Raw genomic sequence first — 24,635 nt, 5'->3', positions numbered from 1 at the left:
TCCCATCCCATCTCCTCACACAGCCACTGTCCTGATTCAGGCCTCTCTCAACTCTATGAAAAGCACAGATCTGGTCTTCCTGCCTCCAGGCCAACCCTCCACATCTGGCCATATCACCCCCTTGCTCAAGAACCTGCAGTGGCTCCTTGAAGCCCTTCAAAGAATAAACTACAAGCTCCCAGTATGGCCTGCAAAGCTCTTCACAATCTGACTCCAGACTTCCCTTCCAGACTCATCTCCAGGTACAGATGCACACCCTTCGCACCCTGCACACAGTCCAGCCCCACCAGATTCCTCTATGTCCCTCAAATGATCTATACCTCACCAAGATACTCCCCTTGACTACAATGCTCTGCCACCCTTCGATTCCTGATAAACTTCCATTCATCTTGTGAGATGCTACACGAGCATTACCTTCTCCATGTGAAGCCTTACTTCTGTCCTCTGTGGACCTCCTGGAAAGTCTCTGGAACACTCTCTCACATGTGTGAATGCCCTCGAGAAGACGGCCATCTAAGGATCAGAGCTGCCCACCCGCATGCTACCATGGGTCTGCAGCAGTGGCCTTGGAGGCTTTGTTTTGCACACACTTAGTATTGTTTAAGACAGCATTATTAAGCCCTTCCCACTGGACCAGAAGCTCCTCCAGCACCATCGCTGTCTTGGTGTCCCCAGCAGTGAGCCCAGGGGCTGGCACTGAGTAGGGCTGAATGAGCGAAGGACCCACAGAAGACGCAGCTCCTTCTCTCTCCCATTGTAGCTCAGAGCCCTGCCGATTCACTGGCCTGGCCCCCTCCCTCCAAAGTGCAGAATGACAGCTTGACCAAGGACTAACACTCTTAGGGATGACATTAAAATGGAACAGATACGGGCCCTCACAGCAATCCTCACCCAGATCCACGCCGTTCCAATTATGAGATGTTTAGTCTATACTGTCTCCACTGACCTTTCGCCCCATAACAGACAGCGTCATTCCTGACGAGAACAGAAGCCCCTTGCCACCCCCTGGGCTCCCGACACTGGGGAAGCACCGAGCCAAGAGTCTGGGTCCTTCGTCCCCTGCCAGCTCTGGGAGGCCAAACGGAGGATAGACTGGCTGCCCAGACTCCGCAGCCTCTGGACATGGTGCTCTGAGGGTGAGGCGTGGGGATGGGGCTTTTGGTTGCTATTTTCTTCTACCTCTCCCCAAGTGCCCCACCCCCATCAGGTGCTAGGAAGTCCTTCAGTTACTACCCAGAAAGTAGGCATGACGTTTTTCCTTTGGGGGAGTCCCTGCAGAAGACTTTTGTCACACTGCCACCTTGATGAAGTGGCTGGGGCATTAAGACCTCCTTCCCCGGGAAGCATTAGGCCCTGGTTCTAGGGCCCATCTCCCCTCCCCTTCCAGCTTCTGGGTGGGTGCCTTCTCTGGGGGAAGGGACGGTCAGGATTCTCAGGCCAGGGAGGTCCAATATTGATTTTGATCCCCCATCGCTACACATACACGCACACGCACCAGCAACCTTCTTGCCATGCTTTCTGCTCCCGTAGCACTTTGCACCTTGACTCTGGTTCTATAGAGGCCAATTCAGAATTAACTGTGATTGTCTATGACCTGGGAGCATCTGTCTCCTTAGATGAATGGTACAGAGAAGGGGCCCGATGGATGTGGGCGCCCTCTCCCCTCCCATCCTCTCCCACTCTGTGGAGAAGGAGGTCTCTGAGGTTGGCTCCACCCCTTGAAGGGCAGAAGAATAACCCAGAAGCCTCGCGTCCTCTGGGATGGCTTTCCTGCCATCCGTGGTAACCACGGTGACCATGGCGAGGTCTGCTTGAAGCTCAGTGCGGGTAATCTGGCCCACCTCGTTCCCCTCTCCCCGGGAAATGATTATAGCAGCTGAAGTTATTAAACACTCACAGTGCACCAGACACTCTGCTACGTGATCGACTTCCACTCTCTCACTTAAGCCACACAGCCAGTCTCTGAGATGGGGTTAGAAAGCTGAAAAGACTTGCCCAAGGTCACATAGCTAGAAAGAGACGGGCTCTTAATCCCTGCCCGGCCCTGCTTCCTTGCACAGCCTCCGCTAGTCCTTGCCCATCCCTCTCCCTTCTGCTGCTTGCCTGGCACACAAGAGGTACTGCCCAGGCGGGAGCTACTACCCACCGTCATCCCTCAGGCCTCCCTGGTGGAGTGGGGGAGGAGGAGCCACCCAGCTGTTGCAGAGGCAGGACAGCCCGGAGCTGTCACAGACTCTCCAGTTCTCAGAAAGCTCTGTTCCACATCACAGCCGATTAGTTACAAATTGCTTCCTCTCCTCGTGTATCACTTACACAACAGAGAGAAAGGGGAGATTGTTCCTGAGGACGGTCTCCCTGGCCCCTCGCACCAGGGCAGCTGGGAGACACAATGGGAAAGAGAGGAGGGGCTGGGAGGAGAAAGGGGGAATAGTCACAGGAAATAGGATGTGGGGGGTCCCAGCAGTTGGGAAGGGACCCACTGTGTCCACCCTGGTAGGCAGCAAGCAGGCAGGGGACCAAGGCTTAGCAAGGGCCCTGAGCTGTGAGGGCAGAAAGGGCAAGCAGCTATGGCACCAGCTCAGAGGCTCAGTTCCTGGAAAGCAGCTTGCCGAGGACCCCCAGCTTGGGAGGACAGCCCCTGATTGGGTAGCCGGAGCACAGCAGGTGCCCGGCCTCTGGATTTCTCGAGAGCTTTGGACACCCTGGGATCTGAACAAATGCCCTCCCTCAAAGCAGCTGGCCGGCCCTCCAGCCCGTCTGGTTTCAATAAAGCTCTTCCAGCCTGGAAGAGCCTGGAAGGAAGTTCAGTGTCAGTGAGGCTGCTGGACACGAGGTGCTGGCTGTGGCCCCAGAGCCTCCCTGTGCCCCTGGTGTTCCTTGACTTTGCTGCCACCACTAAGCTACATCCCTCCGTTAAAGCAAAGGGCCAAGCATGCACAGAGTGCCCCTTTGTCATTCCACTTAGCACAGCTGAGACCAGCTGGCATTTTCACAAAGGGCTTTACTAAATACTAAGGGAGAACAAAAGGGAAATAATTACAGAAAACACAAAAAACCCAGGCCCGGCTGCCAAGTTCCCAAAGTACGGGTTTCTGATCCTTTGGTGATGACACGTTGCCCCAAAGGCCTGGGACAAGGCCGCAGGCACCTTGCCTGGCCACCCTTGTTCGCAGCCTCATGGTGGGTGCCATCTTAGTTTCCAGCCCTGGGAACCACTGAGTCTCCCGTGGGCTCTGCTTTTGTCTCCCTTCCAACTTGGACCCGCCCTAGGCCTCCCACTGGGTTCTGGTGTCTGGGCCGAGGCGTGAGCCTTGTCCCCTGGGGGCTGGCAGGGCTGTGGTGACCACCCCAGGGCGTGATTGCATGGCAACGGGAACTTGTTTTCCCACACTTACCCCACCAGACAGGCCCACACAAGCTGTCTTGAGCACGGGGTCTAGAAGGGCTACCTCTGAGGGCTGAAGGACATCTGCGTAAAGAATGAGCAGGCTTGGGACGTTTTCCCTGTGGAGAGAGGAGAGAGTGCTCTGAGGATGGGCCCACCTCAACAAACATCAAGTAAGCCCCTACTGTGTGCCGGGCACTGCACAGGGTGCTGGGGATCCAAGGGTGAACAAGTGTCTGCCCTCTCAGATCTTACAGACTGAGGAAAGACAGACCAGCGTCTGGGCAGTGATGGTGCTGAGGGCCAGGCACCGTGATGGGAGGGAAATTCCAAGTGCTGGGGGAGCCTAGGTGAGGAGTGTCTCACCCAGCGGTGGCAGTCAGGGAGGCCATTGGAGCCTGGATGAAGTGCATGGAGAGAAGGAGAGAGGCTCAGGGTTGAGGCTGAGGAAATCCCAGCCCAGAAGGCGAGAGGAGAAGACAGAGGCCAACCAGCCATCTTCTTGCTGGTGACTTTGGCTAGCTGGTGGCTGCAGCATGTCCAGCCTATAGCGGAGAGGCCTTCAGCCTGCGCTGCCCGCTGCTGCTCTCCCTGCCAGCCAGGAAACAGGAGATTCTAGTCCTTGGATGCTCTGCTTCTCACCCACCTCTGGCCACATCCAGATCTGGGGCTCAGGGACAAGGTCAGAGGGAGTGTGCTTCTCTAGGGCCACCTGAGACGCCACTCCAGAGGCTGATGCTCAATGTCATCAAGGGAGAAGGAAGACATCATAGTTGGGAAATAGATCAGAGGGTCAAGACTCTGAAGAGGCCAGGCCAAAATGAGAAAATGAGTCAGGAAGCTAAAAGCCAAGAAAGAGGGATGGGTTGAGGCAAGTGTTTCAGGCTAAGACCATGACTAATGCAAGGTGTGGGAAGCCCTGTGTTTTAGGGCAGCCTCGGAAGGCAGCCCAGCACGCAGGACTAGAACCCATGGCTGCTCAGGATGACAATTGTCATGGTCCAATCAGTGTTTCTATGGCCTAGACCCTTGTGTTTACCTGTATTTACCTGTGACAGGGTCAATTCCAGGCCCGGGATGAGAGTTTCTCTCTCCCACACACCAACCTTCAGAGCTTGTCAAGCAGCCACTCTGCTCCAGCAAAGGGAAGATCCAGAAAAGCTTTGGGACACCAGCTCTGCCTTCAAGGTATTTGCTATCTGCTTGCAGAGAGAGCTTGTGCTCACTGGAAAGAGCTCTGGAGAAAGACCTAAGCTTGATCCCCATCGCTGTTCCTTCCCTGGTAGCTAAATGCCTATGGGCCAATTACTTAAACTCCCTGCACCTCCATTTTCCCATCTTCAAAATGGGAATAATTAAAACCTACCTCATAGGGTTGTTATGAGAATTCAATGAGTTGAAGTGCTAAAAGTGCCAGGCACACTGCTTGACACATAATAAGTGCTCAAAAAATACTTGTTCTCTCCCTGAAACAACAACAAATGATCACCATCCTACAGCTAAATGTTGAGTTGTGAACACTGACGCTACCAGTGGATCTGTTCAGCACCTGGATCTACTCAGAAGGTGTCAGGAACAGCTGGGGGCTGATTGCCTAGATGGTGATGGTGAGAAGTTGCATGTGTGTGTCTGTGTGTGTGCACGCATATACATGCATGCACATCCACACGCACGCAAATCCCTGCATCCTTTATCTCCTCTGCATTTGGCAGAAGCATAAGATTCTTCTTTTTCTGTCTCATGTCCAGGATGGTGGACTCTACTAAACTCATTCACAGAAAAATGGATAACCGAATGTTCCAGATGCTTAAAGGGACCATAAAAATCCATGTTTCTTATATTTCTTTCCTACATTCTTCTAAATTTTTTTTTTTTTTTTGTGCTACGCGGCCTCTTACTGTTGTGGCCTCTCCCGTTGTGGAGCACAGGCTCCGGACGCGCAGGCTCAGCGGCCATGGCTCACAGCCTAGCCGCTCCGCGGCATGTGGGATCTTCCCGGACCGGGGCACGAACCCATGTCCCCTGCATAGGCAGGCGGACTCTCAACCGCTGCGCCACCAGGTAAGCCCTGCAGTGTCTTTATATCTCTAATAAGAATCAAAAGTTGAATTAGAAATCATGCCTGACATCTACCATTTCCTGTATCCCAGGTGCTTTAGCAGTCCTCACCTATGAGGTAAGTACTGTTATTATTCCCACTTTAGATGGAGGAAGTCTGGGCTCTGAGAAGTAAAGGAAGTTACTTGAAGTTATACAGCTGGTAAGGACTGGAGTCACAATCCAGGACAGCAGAGCCCCAGCACACCTGCCCTGGACTGGATGTGAGTAACAGTAAACCTCTATCTGACTCATGGATATTCTGAAAGTCTAACTGGTTTCCCCTAGCCTACCCTAGCTAATTCATCTCACAACCCAAGAAGCCAAGTTTAGAAGGATATGGTCTCCAGTTTAGTGACAAAAAGACTGAGGTGCACTTGTAGGAATCGCAGACACTGCCCAGGCATCAAGCTCACTCCAGAGAGTAGAAAGGGAGCTGCAGCATTCCCACCCATCTGTACCTACCCACCACCCACCTCCTCGGCCCTGGCTGTGAATGTAAACTTCAAGGAAACCACCACACCACATGCCCAGTGCCTAGAACATAGTAGGGCTGAAGCAATACATGTTGCATGAAAGGACAGATAAATGAAAACAAACACACACAACATGTACAGTCTATGCACCCTTATACATACACAGTTATAGGCAAAGGTGCCCAATGCATAAGTGCTCAAAACACTCAGTTATAGACAAGCATATACAAAACAGATACTTAAACACACACACTCATACACAAAACACACCCGTGTCCACATTCACAAATCCAAATCCAAAACAAAGACACACATAAACACATGCATATGTATACACAGATATCATGGGCAAGCATATATGATCCAGATATGCACAAACACACATCTACTCACCCCAGCGATACCCAGACATCCTCCACCAAGACCCTGGGCCCAGGAAGGAATCTGTCTGCTCCATGAGCCTTAGCATGTTGGAGCTCGTCAGAAATGTCTTTGCAGCCCCCCCTTAGCTGGCTGGTGACTGGCCCCTGGCTCCTGGACCTCCGGGTTTGGGGCCGGCCAGGCAGGAGGCAGCATCTCCCGCAGCCCCTTGTGGGTGGGCGGGCAGGCAACGGACGCAGAGGTCACTGGGGTGAGAGCTGGGGCTGCCGTGGCCTCTCTTTTCCTGGCTGGAATGTGAGATGTAGGGGCCACCTCTCAGGCCTCCCTCCTCTCCCCCAGCAGCCCACCAGCCCCAGGCCCAGGCCAACCCATGACCCCAAATCCTGCCAGGTTCTTGTAGCCAGGAAGTGTGCGCAGAGGGTGGTGGTGGTGATGAACACTCGAGGACCGTGGGAGGCATACACGAATAACACAGAGATGCACAGTCACACACAGAAGCTGGCCCGGATACTCACCCACGAAGACACACACACAAAGACACAGGCAGGCATACAAGTTCACAATCCCACTGAAATGCACATTCAGACACACTTCCAAACACAGAAGAAAAATCAGGCACATACACACACACACACACACACACACACACACACACAATCACACAGGCATACAGAGATACCAAGAGACCAGATGCTCACAAAGCGACATTTGCACATACAGCAGATGCACAGACATTCAGACCACACAGAGACTGATAGCACACGTGGATCTTCACAACTGCACACAAATGCCCACACACAGGCACAGAGACACGCACACACAGACCTCTTCTGGCAGACCACTGCCATGTTGGAGCACTTCCTCCTCCTCCCGGGACCAGGAGGAAATGCTGCACTAGTAGGCCACTCTCCAAGCCACATGTGGCCGGCTTGCAGGCAGGGCCTGGAAAACTGCTTGCCACAAGAGGAAATAGTGCTGAAGCCCCAGCCAGGTGCCTGCCGTCCCAGTGCCTGGCCAGGAGGATGGTGCATGGGCTGAAGAGACAGCCACATGGCATGGGTTTTGTCTCTGTATGTTAAACACACACACACACGCGCGCACACACACGCACACACACACACACTTTTCAGGAGTACATATGTATGTACAACGTATACAGGGAGGGGCACTCTTGGAACCTCAGTTTCTTCCTCTATAGAATAGGGTTGATGATTCTTTCACCCTTGAGGATTATGGGGATGGCATAAGGTGGCACTGAGAACTACCAGACCAAATCGCTGCCTTCCTGGGCGTCTGGAGCTGCATCTCTGCAGAGGCCTAATGTCAGGAGCCTTGTTCGCAGGCGTTGGGCTCCACACCTGGCTGCCCCCGCCCAAGGTGGCCGGCCTGGAAGAGCCGGAGCCAAGCTGGGGGCCCCTCTCCTGGGCCAGCACTGGGGGCTGCCTGGCTCAGCCGGCGCCCCGGGCAGCAGGCCCCGAGCGTCCCGGGAGAAGCTGCGGGCTGGGCTCCGCCGGGCGGTGAAGCCCGCGTCTGGAGGGCCCCTTCCACGCACTGCCGCCCGAGCTCGCTCAGGTCCGCGCCGCCCGCCCGGCCTCTGGCCCCGCTCGGCGCCCGGCCGCTCCCTAGGACTCGGGTCTGGAGCCTCGTCGGCGGTGGGCGGGGCGGGCCTGCAGCCCCGCCCCCACTCGCGGCCCCTGAAACCCAGCGGCCGACAAGCTTCAGTCCCAGAAGGGAGCTGCTGTCTGAGGAAGAAACTGCATCTTCACTCGCCAGCCACGAGAGGACCTGGGGTCGCGCTGGGCGCCCGACGGACCCGCCTCAGGGACCCGTCTGCCCCACACCGACCGGCCCTGCCGGGCCCTCCGCACCAGGTGCCCCAGCCGCAGCCTTACCTGCGGGCTCCAGAATCCTCAGGGCTTCCAGAGGATGCTCGGGCCACCGACAGGGACCTCGGGGCAGCAGTGAGGGGGGCACACAGCCCCCCATTCAGCTCCTGCCCTCCTGTGCCAGGGGCTCCCCCGGGGTACGAGCATGGTGGTTTTCCCTTGGAGCCCCCTGGCTTGGTACGTCTGAGAAGATGCCTGCCATGAGGCTGTTCACTTGCTTCCTGCAGCTCCTGGCTGGGCTGGCCCTGCCTGCTGTGCCCCCCCAGGTAAGACCCCCACCCCCTAGCCTGGCTTCCCTGATCTTCCCACCCCCAGCACTGGGAACAGGGGGCTCTGAAATCACAGACCCACTCCCGGGAGCAGCACCTCCAAGGATGTCCACACACTTCCCAGGAACCAGGCTGGACCACGTCGTCTGGGAGGAGTCCGCAGGCTGGGCTGTCCCAGACCTCAGCTCCGGGGTCTGTCTTGGCGGGGGCAGGGAAGCCACAGGGAAGGGAGGGAGGTTTCCTGTCTGGCCCCTGGAGCCCTGGTGGCTTTGCTAAAAGCATCTCTCCACTAATCCCAGGCGGGTCCCTGGCCTTGTGGTCAGGGTCGAGGCCCTGTGACCAGGCAGGCGCCCCCAGGACCTCTGACCTGGCCTGGTGGAGGGAAAGCCGGCTGAAAAGACTACTCGTGGGGAGGCTGGGCCCTGCCCCCACCAAGGCTCCAGGCTGAGCCCAGGGCTCCTGGGTGGGCTGGGGGCAAGACAAGGGTCCCACTGTGCCCTCTCTCCCGGATGGGCAGCTGGAGGTCCTGAGTGCAGGGCCTGGGGAAGTGAGCAGGGCCCTTTTCCCAGGAGCTGGGTGAGTCTGGCTGTGAGCCAGCTTGGGCAGCGAAATCCTGACAAAGCCAATGAGCTCCCTTCCCACTGCGCTGTCCCACTGCCCTGGGAGTCCCGAGTCCCAGCCCAGAAGTGGGTGGGCTGGGCAGCTCTACGGGGCGGAAGGGCCATACCACCCGCCGCCCGCTTGCCTGCTGCAGGGCTGGTCAGAGGTGTCACTTTACCGGCAGCACCGGCTCCTGGCGCCACCCGCTCCAGCGCCTCGGCTCTCACCAGCTGATCGCCTCCCCCTGGGCTCTGGCACCCAGCCAAGGCGAGCTGCACAGGGCCCAGAAGGGCTGCCTGGGGGCTGGGTAGAAGGGAGACCCCAACGGATCACCAGATCTTTGGGACAGAGCAGGCAATGGGTCTCCAAAAACTTCCAGCCTCCCACCCTTTCCAAATGAGGAAACTGAGGCCAGAGAGGGGGTGGGACCCACCGTGGGACCCACCCAGGGTCCCTTGAGTTTTTTGTTGCACCTGGAAGGAGCCAGCTGCGAGACAGGGCAGAGTGTGTGCAGCGGGTGGGAAGGAGCTCAGAGTCAGAGGGGCCTCTATGATCTTACCGACACACTGGGCCCCAGAGCGCAGAGGCCCAAGGTGGTCCCCCTCATCTCTGCACCTTTCTGTCCACAGCAGTGGGCCTTGTCAGCTGCGAACGGCTCATCAGAGGTGGAAGGTAAGCTGCCTGGGCCCAGGGGGTGGGGGTGGGGCCGGAGGGGCGGGTGCACGGCTCACCAAGTCCTCACCTCCTGGGCCTCTGCAGAGGATGGGAAGGGTTGGCATGAAGGGTGGGTGCAGGCTGATACTGAGTTGGGGAGAGTCTGCAAGCTGGCTGATGCCCTGGCCAACAGAGTTGGCAGGGCCTGAGAGACCCCCCCATTGTGACCCAGAGGCCTAGAGAGGTGTCTTCCTGGGCCAGGGTCACCCGGCGCACAGAGAGCAGGGCTGGGGCCCGTTTACCCAGGATTCATCAGGTTGGGGTTCATCAGAGCCCCTTCCCAGCATGATGTAAGGGGGCAGATGGGGTCTTGGAGGGCAGTGCAGGCAATGAGTGCCAAGGGGCCAGGCTGGGGGTCTATGAACTGGATGTAGTGGTCCAGCAGTCAAGAGGACCAGGGAGGGGCAAGAGGACCTTCCCAGCAGCCAGCCCGGGAGGAGCTTCAGGGACCTGATGAGGCCTTTCTACTGATTACAAACAGAATGAGTTGTGCCTTCCCTGGCCCCTCCACTCCCCACCCAGGGTTGCATCAAGAGGGAATCTTCAAAGGGTGAGACAATTTGCCAAAGAGACATACGTGCAGAAGACAGGAGGCCCATGCCAGGCCCCCTGCCTTGCCCCTCCCTCCCTGCCTCTCCGAGACGTGCAGCCAGGCCACACACCACTTCCCACGGAAGAAAGGGAGCGGGTAGGGACGTGCACACGCACACGCGTGGTGACCTCTGTGAGCTGGGAACACCCTCCCTCTACTGCCTGGTAGCCAGCCTCTCCTGGGCCTGTCCATGCTCTGACGGCTGAGTCCCGGGCCCCTTGGGCACTGAGAAGGTGGGGGTGGTAGCAGACGTTGATTTCATTGATATCCTCTCCCTCCCCCTGCTTGCCCTCTGGGATTGGCACAATATTATGCTCTCTGGGATTTGGAGAGAGACCCATCACCTACCTCCACCCCATGGCCTTTTTGATGCTTTTAGTATATTTCAGATAACAGCTATCAAAGAAGTCTGAGCCTCAGTTTCATCATCTATAAAATGGGAGCATTAAACTACATGATATCTAAGGTTCTTTTTCTCAGATTGTAGGATTCTGTGACTCCATGGAGGAGACACAGGAGTATATATCTCCCAGGGACCCGGGTGAGGAGGGACCCGGGTAGTGTCGATCCATTAGGACAGCTCACCTGTCATCCTGATCAGTTAGGGAGCCTGTATCATGACCAGGGAAGGAGCTTTGGACCCCAGTTATAAAAATCCTGAAAATGCCATCCCCTCCTAACACCAGACAAGAGACAGAATGGTCTGTGCTTTGCAGCCACAGACGTTGATTTTTTGCTATTACTATTCATGGTAATATTATCAGGCATTTACTATAACTCTGTGCCACAAGCTGTGAACTAGGAAGGCACTCGTATTCTCCATGTTTTATAGATGAAGGCTCTGAGGCTCGCAGAGGCCCTTGGGGTCACCTAAAGCCTTGGACACTCTTCAGTACATGTGGCAGAGCTGGAGCGCGTGGCACCGAGCCTCCCCACGGCTCACAGCTGAGCAGGCATTGAGCAGGGTGTCCCCTGCCGCAGGCTGGGTGTGTGCCCCGCCGGTGACCACCAAGAGGATACCTGCTGGGCCCGGGCTGGTGCCCAGTGGCTCTGCCCAGCCCGGTCCCCCCACCCTCCCAGTGGCCCCCCCCAGGAGCTTGCTCTCAGGATGAAACACTTCCCATCTGGGGTCTCCTCTGTCCTGGGTGGTAGGCAGCTGGAGCCAGATGGGAGGCTCACCCAAGGGCTGGCAAGAGAGCCGAGAGCCCACTTTTTGGCCCCGGGAGCAGCCAGGCTCCTGCCTCGGCCACAGCCTCCCGTTCCTCTCCCCCCACCCCGGCCTCTGAGCAGGTCTGGGGCCAAAGGAAGTGCCCTCAGGAGCAGCTGAGCAGAGCTCTTTGCTGAGGGGCTCAGCCCACAGCTGGGAGTGGTCACAGCACTCCCTCAGCCAGCCCCTCGCCCAGCCCCCTCTGTTTCCCCCACACACCCAGACAGCAGCCCCAGGAATGAGCTGCCCCCTTTCCTGGTGGCTGCCAGGTAAACCAGGCCCAGCCCACCTCCTTCTCAGCCCTCTCCCAACACCTTCCGGCCATGAGGCCCAGAAAGCGGTGGGCTTCAGGGCCCCGGAGCCTGGGTCCTGTTGCCACAGTCTGCATGGTGGGTGAGGGGAAAGGAAATCCCTTCTGCCTCCTAGGCCCTGCGGCTCTGCTTAACCTGGCGGTGGCCCCATGGCCCAGCTGGGTGGAGTTTGCTTGCGGGATGGTAGGGGGACGGGGTGCCCCTTCTCTGCTGCTCTCCCCCTCCCTGATGGCTGGTCCCGGGGCAGGACCCTGAACCTTCTGTGGCACTTTGACAGCTGGCTATCCCTTTGCTGTTATTTATGTTTTCCGAGGCAGAGATTAAATGTTCAGAGTTGTGCTTATGAAGGTTTTAGACTAAACACGCACTCACAGAGTTACAATAGGGAGGTGCTCCTCTGACCTCTCCCTGCAAAGGCTGGCTTCCCTGGGGCTTTGGGCTGCCTGGAGGAGAGGGCCTTGTTTCCCACTTGGGTCCAGGGAGGGTGACCCAGTGGCCTGGAGAGGCAGGATCAGGGAGGTCTCTGGTCTCCCTCCCATCCCTGGGCCCAGCCCTAGTGCCCCCTAAGCAGACAGGGCAGAGTGGAGCAGCAGACGCTCAGATAAGCGCAGTTTATTGCTCTGTGGCCGCTTCAGCCAGCTCCACGTGGACACACTGCCTCTTGGGTATTTTCCACCAGCTTGCAGCCTTTCCCGAGGGCCTCTGCTAGGGCTGAAGTTTATTTTTCCTCTGAGATTACCCTGAGACTCACGTCCTCGCAGGCTCAGTAGAATGGACTTCAGCCCCTTCTGCCTCCTAGGAAGTGACATGAAAGGTAGTGAGGGGCTGCTAGGAGAGGCCATTGCCCTAGGGCAAAGGCTGCAGCATCCCCAGGTGGCCCAGCTTCCCTGTCCTCCCGCACCAGCTGAGGATGACCACCAGGTACCGGGCAGGATGACCCAGGACTGGAGATGTGTCTCTGCTCACGGTCTCACAGCTGGGCTGGGTTGTGTGCACAGAATCACAGACTGCCTGTTAGATCTGGGAGAGCCCTTAGCAACCAACTGTTCCCAACCTTCTTTTTTTCCTCAGCTGAGGAAACTGATATACCCAGAAAGGTGAAGTGACCTCCCCAAGGTCACACAGCCAGTGTAGGGCCAGGACTGGAAGCCAGGTCTCCTGGCTCTGGCTACTCACTTCCTGTGAGCCTCTGTTTGGGACCAGGCCCCAGGCCCTCCCCTGAAGGAGCAACGTCTTTTGAGAGACTCCAGATCAGCCCCCAGAAGATCCTGGTCAAGACCACCAGGACATCGTGGGGGTCAGGGATGTCCCTGATAACCTTCAGCGAACTATCATCTAATCAATCAGTAATTACTTAGCCTGTGTTTACTGGGTGCTTGGGTCCGTGTCTTCAAGGAGCCTCAACTTGCTTGTAAAAAAGATAAGAGCCACCAGTGACGGAGATAAGGCAAGCCCTTGGGGCTGAGTTATGCTCAAAAAAGGAACATCTGTTCACGCTGGACAAGTAGGAGAAGGCTTCGGAGAGGACGAAGGGAGGCGGGCCTGGGGGAGTGGGAAGTGGGCTTTATTTGGTTAAAAACGAGAAGGGGGCAAGGAGCATGGACCTCAAGTGGGAATTAGGATGATGTGGCCCCGAGCTCTCACGAGGGTGGCCTGACCGAAATGGAGCACGGGAATGGGGCATGTTGCTGGCTGCAGTCTTGGCCACCAGGCAGAGGAGCTGGCCCAGTGTGGGGCAGGAAACAAGGACTAAGGGGAAGGCTAACCCTCCCTGTGGGACTCTGCAAGCCAGTCTTGCAGAACTGACTGTTTTCTGCCAATTCCCCAAGACTGAGGAAGCACCAGGTCAGGGCTAAGAAAGATCCAGAGGGCCTGGGGAGCTGCCAGAGCACGCGCTCCTTGAAGCTTCAAGGCACCGAGGCAGATGCGGGCCCCTGAGTTGAGAATAGAGCTGAGAGCTCAAGACACTGAGAAATTCCGTTCCACTGGGATTTCCATCTGGCAGACGAGTTGGAGGTCCAGCTGTCATCCCAGAGGGATCACATCAGGAGTTCAGAGCCAGGGGAGCTCACATAGGCTGGGGGCTTCCTGGAGGAGGGGGTGTGGGCTGAACCTGGGAGGACCCGCAGGGCCTGGGCTTCAAGGAGCAGGCCCCTCCTGGCCTGACGCAGCTGTCTGTGCCTCCTTGCAGTGGTGCCCTTCCAGGAAGTGTGGGGCCGTAGCTACTGCCGGGCCCTGGAGAGGCTGGTGGACATCGTGTCTGAGTACCCCAGCGAGGTTGAGCACATGTTCAGCCCGTCCTGCGTCTCCCTGCTGCGCTGCACGGGCTGCTGTGGCGATGAGAACCTGCACTGTGTGCCAGTGGAGACAGTCAATGTCACCATGCAGGTGAGCAGGCTCTCCTCGTGTCCGGGCCTGCCCCTCTGTGCACATGCTGCTCAGAGGGCCACAGGACCTGCCCCCGAGGGGGCCCGGGGAGGGAAGGAGGGCAGGCCAGGGTCACAGGACTGGGACTTATGCCCAGGCCCATCCTCTTACCACAGTGCCCCTCCTTCCTGAAGCCCTGCCCCAGCTTTGAGCCCCCTCACCTCCTCCCTTACCAGCTTTCTCAGCCTCTGGCTTAGCCCTGCCCCAGGACCTAGGATATCCGGTTGAGTTTGGAAAAGAAATTTGTTCGGATTCAAGATGTCCCTGTTTATACCAGGGACATTTGACATTTTGTGCCCGGAGCTTTCTTACACACTCACACCTACAATGGTTTTTTGAGCACTCGTTGAATAATGCCAAGCACTATGCTAGGTGCTTCAGAAATGTTACCTCAACATTCGATCCTTAGAGCCAAGTGATATTCGCATTTCACAGATGAGGAACCTGAGATTCAGAGATGTTATTTCACTTGCTCAGCAGGTGGAAGAGCCAAGCTTTGAACATAGGTCTCGCTGCCTCCAGAGCAGGGGCCCCCTTCCTACACTATTGCTACGCTGGTGAGAGGGACAGGAGCCTCCCTCAGCTCCACATGCAGGCAGGAGGGCTATTTGCCCCACACTCAAAGCGAAATGAGGGTGTGTAGTCCAAAGACTGGTGGGAAATAGGGCGGCTGGTCCTCATGCAAGGGGAGGCTGGAGGGAGTATTGGAAACCCCAGGCCACCCCCAATCCAGTCACCCAACCTTCCTCTCCCCTCAGCTCCTGAAGATCCGCTCTGGGGACCGGCCCTCCTACGTGGAGCTGACGTTCTCTCAGCATGTGCGCTGCGAGTGCAGGTGGGTCCTCGGGTGTGGCAGGGACAGTACCCACGAGCATGGCAGCTTCAGCCAGGGGCTGCCCGTCCCTGCTTCCTAGTTGAGGGACACCAGGGAAATCAGCAACCAGTGGCAGCTGCTTGTGCCTCCCCATCAGCCGGTTATGCCCAGGGAGCTGGTCCCAGCAGCTGGACCACAGCTGCTGAGAAACCACAGGGATGGAGGGAGCCAGGGTCCCTCCCAAACTTGCCAGGCTCAGGGCACGCCATCTCCCTCCTCAAGCTTGGGAGGCAGCTGTCACGGCCCTGGAAGAAGTGACTGGACTTGGTTCTAGGCCAGGCTGGTGCCCACGGGAGGGGTCAACTGGCTGAGGCGCGCAGGGACGGACAAGCCCTGGTGGGAGGGGAGGGGCAGAGGGAAGGAGCTTTCTTTGAAGTCACTCCCCCACCTGGGAGAGCCTGTCACCAGCACATCTTGCTGCTGGTGCCCAGGGTACTCTGAGCATTAGTTACCAGGAGCAGCAGGCCTGGCACTGCCAACCAGGCTCAGGGAAGAGAGAAATGGGCTCAGGTGCTCTCCTGGTACCCCTGGGTCATGGATGGAGGCACCAGACAAGAGGTCCTGAGCCCTATCCTGGGGCAGGAAGAGGGGGAGGACCACCATTTATGGTGCATCTCCTCTGTGCCTCGCCACGCATTAGGCACCTGACTGTGTTTTCTCTTTTATTCAATAAACATCCATTGAGCACCGACTGTGTGCTAGGCACTGTCCCAGATACTTGGGATACAGTGGTGAGCAAGACAGACCAAGTCCCAGCTCGCCTAACAACCCTAGGAGATAGGTACCATTGTCGTCCCATTTTACAGATGAAGAAACTGAGGCTTGCTATGGTTACATGATTTGCCACAGCTAGTGAGTGGACCCCAGCCTGTCTAACCCCTAAGCTTGCCCTTTTTCTTGCTACCTCTCGTGGCCGTTACCACACTCTCCAGGAGCCCCAGTACTGCCCTGGGCTTGGTCCTGCCTAGTGTCCTGGGCTCTGGCCACCCCTCTTGGATATGTACCACTGTTAGAGGCCCTGCCCCAATCTGTTTCCTCCTGTCCCCCCTTGCCAGGGTTTGGCCATATAACAACGGTTCAGTAACAAACCCTCCCGGGCACAGTGCTTGACAGTGACTTTTCACCTTCCACATCACCTTTGCCCTCACAGCCTCTCTGTTGGGGCAGACAGATGAGAAGACTGAGGGCCCAAGAGTATCTCTGACTGGTCCCAGATGGCAGAGACACGACCAGGCAGTCCCAGGAGGCGCTGGTACCCTGCCCTGGCTCCCAAGGGAGATGGCCAGCCTAGGGAGCCTTCCCTGACCTCAAAGCTTGCTGTCGCCATGCTGCCCCATGCCCCCACTCTGGCTCCCAGGGGAGACTGAGGCCCTGTCCCCTTCCAGAGGGCTGGGCAACAGGGCCACCTTTCTTCTCTCTTCTGGGTCAACAGCCACAGCGCCCGGAGGCAGAGGCAGGACAAGCCTGGTGACGGTGGGGCTTTCAATCAGCTCCCCTCACCCCACCCTTCACCCTGGCCCCCGATGCTGACTGCACCGTCACACATCCTCAGGGTGGGGGGTGGCGCGATGTCCACCTGACAGGTGGCCTTGCCCCTCATTCACTGTCAGCGAGGAAACTCCCAGAGGGCACCCTGGAAGGAAGGGCAGGTGCGAGGGAAGGAAGTGAACAGAGAAAGGCAGCAGAGAGCAGACTCATTCCCCAGATTTGATGCCAAGAGGCAGAGGAGAGCAGAGGGTGTGGAGAGGACCCCCAAGAGGGCATTCACACCTCTCTTCGTGGGGTCACCAGAGTCTAGCGTGGGAGCGGAAGCCCCAAGGCCTCTGGGCATCTCTCCCTAACTAGCTCCATGCTACCCCCTAGTGGCTTCAGTGCCAACTACAGGACCAGGGCCAGTGGTGTCCTAGGGGGGTTAGTGGGGCAGGGAGCCCCCGCTTACTGCTTTCCTGATTCTCCCCTGCTCCTCTCTGTTTTCCCAGGCCTCTGCGGGAGAAGATGAAGCCAGAAAGGTAAGCAGCCTGGCTGGGGCGCCGGGCTGTTCTCAGGCCTGCCAGCCCCTGTCCTAGCATGGGGGCCCCCAGCCACTCTGTCCTGACGCTTTTGGCTTATTACAGGAGGAGACCCAAGGGCAGGGGGAAGAGGAAGAGAGAGAAGCAGAGACACACAGACTGCCACCTGTGAGTGCGCGGGGGGCCCAGGGATGGCAAGGAGGCTGGGCCAGAGGGGAGCCCAACCCTGCCAGCAGGGTCAGTGGTCGGGGAGGGATAAAGCCAGTGGTCGGGGGCCACAACCTAGAGATTCTAGGGCCTAGGAAGCCTCAGGTGAACCAGGACAGGAACCAGGAAGCCTTGCTTCTTGTCCTGGCTTAGCTCTAAGTTTTTGTGTGGCCTTGAGCAGGTCACGTCACCTCCCTGAGCCAAGATTTTCTCTGTGTGTAGAATGAGGGGTCAGGGGGTCCACCAAGCATTCAGTTGGTCTACATGTACTAAGCACTTACTGTGTGCCAGGTACGTCAGTGGGCAAACCAACAAGATCCTTGCTCTTACAGGGCTTACATTCTAGCGCTAAAACGTCCGAAAACTCAGCCAAGGCTACCTCCTGGTGGCCCTGGGGAAGGTGTAGCCCCTCACCGGCTCCCAGACCAATATTTCTTCCACCCTCCCAGGGAGCCTTGGGGTCCACTCGCTTCCCTTTCCCTCTCCTTGTTACCTGCCCATTTGGCTTCACATCCGGAGGACTAGGCTGGAGTCCAAGCCTGCGTGTTGGGAGAGCAGGATTAGAGAAGGGAAAACCCAAATCTGTGAGAGTAAAGAGTAAAAATAAAGTATTTCATCATGCACAGTAACTCAGTCACACCACGGTTCTCCTTCAGGGCCTGTCTCCTTCCACCAACAGGACTCAGGAAATCATTTCATGCCATGGGACTGGGGCTGACCAAGTCCTACCCCATGAGCCCACCCCTGCACGAGTGGAGACTTCCACCCCGCTCTGTGAAGATAGGGATGCTGGGGAGGATTCTGGGTGGGTCCTCTGCAGACACATGGCCCTAATTTCTCCCCTGGGCCCAAGCAGCAACTGGGGGAGGAGCTGGCAGTGTAGTCAGTGCAGGGCTCCCCAGCTGGGCAGCCCCAGATGAAAAGCATCCTGTCCTCTATCTGCTAGGGCAACAGTCTTCAAACGTTTCATTTGGGAATCTCTTGAAAGAAATTCAAAAACTCATGTGCTCCCTTGTTCACTTTTAAGTTGACATTGAACTTTTTCATCAAAATTGTAAATAGTTGCAAAGGATGTAACTTCTGGCCTATCATGAATATTAATATTTTAATATAAAGCCATTATATCACTCTCCAAATGTATCCCGTGGAATAAGCCATCCTAATTTAATACCATCATCCACTCTTAAAAAAATGAACAGCAACAAAAAAAAATATATGAGCACTCTCCTTTGATAGTTGAATATTTCCGTTGCTTCTTTTTTCCTTGAACTTGTCTTTCCATTTTACTTTCCCCACAGAATTTCAGCCTTATGTAGTATTTTCTTTAAATATTCAAACGTCTTTTATGTATCACCTTGTCATATTTATCTGCCACAACAATGGTTTGAATTATTTTAAATTTCATGTGAGCAGAAAACTCGAAATTCAATTTTCTCTTGGAATGAATTATCACAATAATTATTAGTAGTAGCAACTGATCAAAACAGCACAAATACATCGTATTTCACTAGATGCTAAACGCAAAAGTACAATCAATCTTACTGGGAATATGCGCCCCAATGAGATGGATGCGGCTACTTCTTTGCAATTAGTTAATGAACTCAGTAACGAATGTTACCTCCTGCCAGACTGAGGCAGGATTCAATAGTAATTCCATTCCTGTGCATCGTTTTTTGTAGATGAAAAGACTGAAAAACCATGTTCACATAAACAGGTAAATGGGACTGGAAGTCACTCAATCACTTGAACTCCTTCCAAGTTGTTTGCCAAAAACCTCAAGGTGATCTGCTACAAAAATTACTTCTCATGACAGATTAACTGACAATTCGGTTAAGCTGTTCTTCAATTTTGTTGAAAGCAGACTTGGAAACCACCCCACTTGCAAAACGCTTGGTTACCCAGTCAGTCACCATATTTCCTTTCTCAACGCCTACAACAATGTCTCAGATGGTTATTTTATTCAGTGTCCCCTCGAATCCTTTTTACCTTGGGGAAAAGTACTGAAACAGCATTTAGAATGGACAAGATGCTTCCTTCCTTCCTAAGGAAGGCAACTGGGAACAAGATGGTGGGAAGCAGACCTCAGGTGGAGAAGATGGGGGAAGCGGACCGCTCACGCAGACAGTTTTCAGGCAGAGTACATGGGAAGGCTGAAAACAAATTCCTTTAAAACCATCAGTACATACACCTTGGACAATCTTCATGTACACCTAGGGGTTCCCATATCCTCGTTTGAAGACTGCTGTCCCAGAGTAAGCAAAGGCATTGGTGCATGGAGCCAAATTGCGTTCAAAGTAGACTTCGTCTCTGACTAGCTGTGTGACCTTGGGCAAGTTTCTTAACCTCTCTGAGCCTCAGTTTCCTCATCTGCAAAAGGATGATAGTGCCTTACTCATGGGATATTGTTAAGGGTAAATGAGAGAGTGCTTAGCGCGGGGCTGGGCACCTGGGTGCGTGCTTGGTGAAGGGTAGCTCCTAGCTGCTTCTTGGCCTCGTGCAAGCAGAGATCCAGGCTTCCCATGCTCCCTGTCCAAGCTTCCCCTCTGGGTTTGTGCCCCCTCCCATAGGAGGGACCCCACCCTCCACGCTGGGCTGATACCCGCTTTCTGTGTTTGGTCTCTGGCAGGTGCGGCGATACTGTTCCCCGGAGGTAACCAGCCCCTCGGAGGAGAGAGAGACCCCACACCCAGCTCGTGTATTTATTACCGTCACACTCTCAGTTACCTCCCTGCTGGCACCTGCCCTCTATTTATTAGCCAATTGTATCCCTGCTGAATGACTCACTCCCTCCAAGAGGAGGGGCAGGGAGGGACAGGACCCTCAGGAATTCAGTGCCTTAAACAGAACGTGAGAGAAAGAGAGAAGACAGACCCATGTGGCTTCAGCTTGGGAAGAAGCAAGACGTGTGGCTTTGTGAGGGGCAGGCCAGGCCCCAGAGGCTCCAGGGGTCACCAGGGGGCTGGAGAGGGAAGGACTGGAGACCCACCGCCTGCCTCTGCATGGACCAGCAGCCCTTGCTGGGGGAGCTCCTGGCTGGGGTGGAAGTGGAGAAAGCCTGCTCCCACTGGCCCTGCTGGGAGGGTGAGCAGGCAGCAGCTCTGCACCCTCTTCCTGGCAGCAGCTCTACCCCTGGAGATCAGAACGTTCAGCTCTGGAGAACAGTGGTTGCCTGGGGGCCTTGGCCACTCCTTGTCCCCTAGGTCTGGCCTCACATCTTGCCACTGCTTGTGCTGGGACATTGTTTTTACAGCTAAGGCGTCACCATCCTGCCCCTCCCAGGGACACAGGCAAAGAGTGGCCCCAGGCTGGACATGGAGCAAGCTGCCCCCGCGTGGCTGTTTGACCACCAAGCCAGATTCTCTTGAATAAAGTATTTTAGTCTGGAAACAGCTTTCCAGGGGAGTGTGTCTGCCAGAGCAGCGGGCAATAGCAGGAAATGGAAGCCGGACAGAAGTAAAAGGGACCGTGGGCTCCAAGGCTGCCCGGGGGTAGCTCGAGCCTGTTGCTGCAGCTCCCTGGGGCATCTTCTCCCAGGTGCTTTAGGCACAACCCTGAGGCCCACTCCTCCCATAATGAGGGGTTCCCAGGATGGAGGCTTGGCCCCAAACTTGGGAGGCCCTGACTCCAGCCACCCCGATCACCCTCAAATTCAAGAGCACAGTCCCCTTCCTCTCCCCCCAGGACCACCCTATACCCAGCCCAGTGCCCGACCCTCTGGACCCTGAGTGAATGGGGGCTCCCAGGTGCCACAGATTGTGGCCCTGGGGGGCTGAACTGAACCACCTCCAACCCACGCTGGCTGCTGAATGCAGGGATTGGCAGATGCTGCCTGATCTCTTCCTCCTTTGACCTCCTGTCTTCCTCTGTCTTCCTCCTGAACACCTTGGCATGAAATGAGAAAAAAAATGCTTTTTTTCTTTTTTCAATCCCATACACTTACTCTCTGATTCCCTTCTGCCTTTGACCCACAAGATGTGTTTGTTTTCCTGTTGTGTTTTGGGAAGAGGAGCTCCCTGTTCTCTCTAATTGCAGGCTGTTCAGACAAAGCCACAAGGCCCGGGGGCAGGCCCGCCCCAGGCTTTGGAAGGAAGCCATGGAACTCCAGTGAGGTAGGTGGAGTGGGGGGGCCCTGCTGAGGCCCTTGGTGGTCTGTTCACCGAGGCCCGGGCCCCCCTGGAGGACAGTCTGGTCAGAATATGCTTCTGGCTGGTGACCACAGAGTAGGGGTGGGCCAGCCCCAGGGGACATGCTTTGCAGAAGAAACGCACTTTCTCTCCAGCTTCTCCACTCTTAGTCTGTACGCATTCCGAGCCTTTGCCTCTGAGGGACTGAGAACTGAGAAGAGCACCCCTCCCCCTTAGGCTCTGATGTGGCCCCAGGGACCCTACCGCAGCCCTTGCAGCGTCTCCAAGGCTCTCAGATTCACAAGTCACCCGCATGGAGGTCTGCCTCCCCACCCAGACCAGCCACCTCTGTAGAGAACTAGACAGAGACCAGGGGAGCATCCAGAGGCCAGGAGCAAAAATCTGCGTCCGTGGCCAGAGCCTCACAGCAGGAGTCAGTAGGAAAGGAGCTGACTGGTCCACCTGACTACATTGGCCATCCTTTCAAATCATTTAGGACCTAGAAGGCCCTTTTCCTTTGCTCTTTATATATTTGTGGAGCCCCACCTGTGTACCTGACACTGTCCTAGGCACCAAGGACTCAGTGGGAAACAAAACTCCCAGGACCTGCTCTCATGGATCTTGTATTTAGTGGAGAGACAGACTGTAATTGTGGGTTAAGGATGTTGGGTGGACTTTATTCTTTTTCAAATTGGAGACTGGACCATACTTAGGAAAACAGGGTCTTGAGTATCCCACACTCTAAAACAAAGAAGAAGCAATTTGGGGCTGGACACATCTGCCTACAGGATTTATTAAGAGATGGCTGAAGTAAACCTGCTAGGCTCAAACATCACCCAGCATCCCCTTCCTCAGTCTCCATAAGCGGAGGACCAGGGAGGGGGAAAGGAGAGAGAAGGAGGGGAGGTCACCAGAGACCTGGGTTGCTGGCCCCTTCTCGTCTCCCTGGAGCTGGATTTGTCATTCAGATTAGCCCATGTGCTAGCTGGCTGGGAGTTGGAGGAATGGAGAACTGAATAGTGAGTGACAGAGGATGGGGAGAGGGGACACCTCAGCACCTCCAGCAGGAGTTTGCAGGGGGACATGGGGGAAGGTGAATGGCCATGAGCCTCCTTTCTTGTGTTCTTCCAAGAGGGACACGTGCAGATGAGGAAACCCCAGAGGCTCGAGGCTGTGGACGTAGGGTTGGGACGGTAGCTGAGTGGAGGTGTCAGGTATAGATCTGAAAAGGGCACACAGTAGGGAGCAGTGCGTGGGGTAGCCCTGTAGTGTGCAGTGCACCCACGCAAGAGTGGGCATCTAGACGCCCGTCATACGAGGCGCATTCATAGCTGGAGAAGAAATGGCCACAGCTAAGAGAAACTTTCCCCTAATTTCTCCTTCCTGACCCTGTGAAAAAAGAGAAAGGGACTTTGGCGAGGAAAATAGAGAGGAGTACAGGGGCAGACTACGCCTCTCCCCGCTCTCTTGAGCCAAGTCCAGGATATGCCCAGGGGAGAGAAAGGGCTTAGTCTTAAATTGGATGGACCAGCCTAGATGGGGCTGGACCTTTAATAAATTAAAGTGACAGGAACATTAGAAGGTCTGCCCAAGATGCTATTAAGAAACAGGAAAAGGAGGATCAACATAGTTAATCTACAAGCAATGATGAGAGAAAGAAACTGGTTTGTTTGTACTCCCACGGTTTGCTCAATAAGGAATTTATACATGTAAACAGAGAAATTAATGAGAAAATGTCTTATTGCCAGAATACGGTTCTGGCATATTAGAGATGGCCCTTCCTTTGAATCTGAGTTGACCTGGGTCTACTTTGATCAATAGAGTAGAGCAGAAGGGACTTTATAATTGTTCCAAGTCCTTTAAAGAGCACTGGCAGCTTCTGCCTTGGTCTCTTGGAACCCTCGGCTGCCACGTAAGCAGTCCAACTATTGTGAGGTCACCATGTTGGAAGGAAGCCCAAGCTAGCAATTTAGATATGTATAAATATGTAGGCAGGGGTAGCAGCCAGCTTCCAGTTGCTCCAGCTCCCAGGCATTACAGTCATCTCAGCTGAAGCCCCAGACCCCATAGAGAAGAGAGACATAAGCTGTACTCTCTGTGCCCTGTTTGATTTCCTAATCCGTAGAATTATGAGATGTAATAAAAACAAAGTGTCTGGGGGCAGTTTGCTATGCAGCAATAGGGGCTGAATGGAAAATAAGGAAAGGTGATGAGATAGTGTTTGGGGAAGGTTCTCTAGACCAGGAGGTCACGGAAGGCCTCTCTGTGGAGGTGACATTTATGGTGAAGTTGTGGTCATGTGAAGATCACTCCAAAACAGGACAAGAGCCCTTTGAATGGAAAACACAGCTGATGCAAAAGCCTAGAAGGAATCCCAGTGTGGCTAGAGCGTGATGAGTAAGGAAGGAAGGGCCAGGAGGTGTGATTTTAGAGGTAAGCAGATCATGAAGGGCTTTGCAGGGTAAGGAGTTTGAATTTTGTTGTAATGTAGAGGGAAACCATTGGAGGGTTTCAAGCAGGGGAATGACGTGATATTACGTACATTTTTGAAAGATCACTCTGCCTTCCATGCGGAGGATGGACTCTAAGGGCACAAGACCAGAGGTACAAATACCACCTAGAAGGCTATAGCAAATCCAGACAACCAGTTATGGTGGTTTTGTCTAGGAGGAAGCACATGGGATGGAGAGTTTGGTCTTAATTATGCATGTGGGCTCGTTACCCGGATCATTCATTCATTCATGAACATTTTTTGAGTCTACTAGGAACAGGCATTTTGTAGCAGATACAGGTGTGAAGGGGCAAAATATGTTAGCACACGAAAGTCTTTCCAGTGTCCCCACTTACTAAAGAAAACCCCATTCTGGAAGAAGTAAGGATAGAGAGAGGTCTTAGCTGGAAAGACTAAGTTGTCTACCTGAGAACTAAGAGAGAGAAGGCACGATTCTGAGACAGAAATAAAAGATGCCAGGGCCAGAGCTAGAGAAAGAGCTTGGCGCTCTGTTTGGAGCTTGGAGTTTGGAGCTCTGTTTGGAGAGAAATAAAAGATGCCAGGGCCAGAGCTAGAGAAAGAGCT

The 24,635-nt window shown here is 55.2% G+C and overlaps 1 protein-coding gene across 2 annotated transcripts; it reads left to right on the top strand.

Moving 5' to 3' along the window:
* The first annotated feature begins 8,080 nt into the window (after positions 1-8,080).
* On the top strand, positions 8,081-20,159 carry PGF (placental growth factor). Of its 2 annotated transcripts, XM_007459742.1 has the most exons (7): positions 8,081-8,491; positions 9,724-9,766; positions 14,110-14,306; positions 15,104-15,180; positions 17,199-17,228; positions 17,334-17,396; positions 20,062-20,159. In XM_007459742.1, the coding sequence occupies exons 1-7, from the start codon at positions 8,417-8,419 to the stop codon at positions 20,087-20,089; spliced, it is 513 nt and encodes a 170-aa protein (XP_007459804.1). In that variant the 5' UTR covers positions 8,081-8,416; the 3' UTR covers positions 20,090-20,159. The 2 variants fall into 2 exon arrangements, with proteins under 2 accessions (XP_007459804.1, XP_007459805.1); XM_007459743.1 differs by lacking the exon at positions 17,334-17,396 and having other exon boundaries at positions 8,119-8,491; positions 20,062-20,089.
* The last annotated feature ends 4,476 nt before the right edge of the window (positions 20,160-24,635 follow it).

Source organism: Lipotes vexillifer, unplaced genomic scaffold (assembly GCF_000442215.2).
Source record: "Lipotes vexillifer unplaced genomic scaffold, Lipotes_vexillifer_v1.1 scaffold39, whole genome shotgun sequence".
NCBI classification, from domain to species: domain Eukaryota; kingdom Metazoa; phylum Chordata; class Mammalia; order Artiodactyla; family Lipotidae; genus Lipotes; species Lipotes vexillifer.
Note: the sequence above shows the minus strand (reverse complement) of the source record. Positions and strands in the feature narration are given on the sequence as shown.

Coding starts and splice junctions, on each gene's coding strand:
- PGF (XM_007459742.1), top strand. CDS start 8,417: ATGCCTGCCATGAGGCTGTTCACTTGCTTCCTGCAGCTCCTGGCTGGG. Junction 15,181..17,198: donor CATGTGCGCTGCGAGTGCAG/GTGGGTCCTCGG, acceptor CTGTTTTCCCAG/GCCTCTGCGGGAGAAGATGA. Junction 17,229..17,333: donor GAGAAGATGAAGCCAGAAAG/GTAAGCAGCCTG, acceptor GGCTTATTACAG/GAGGAGACCCAAGGGCAGGG.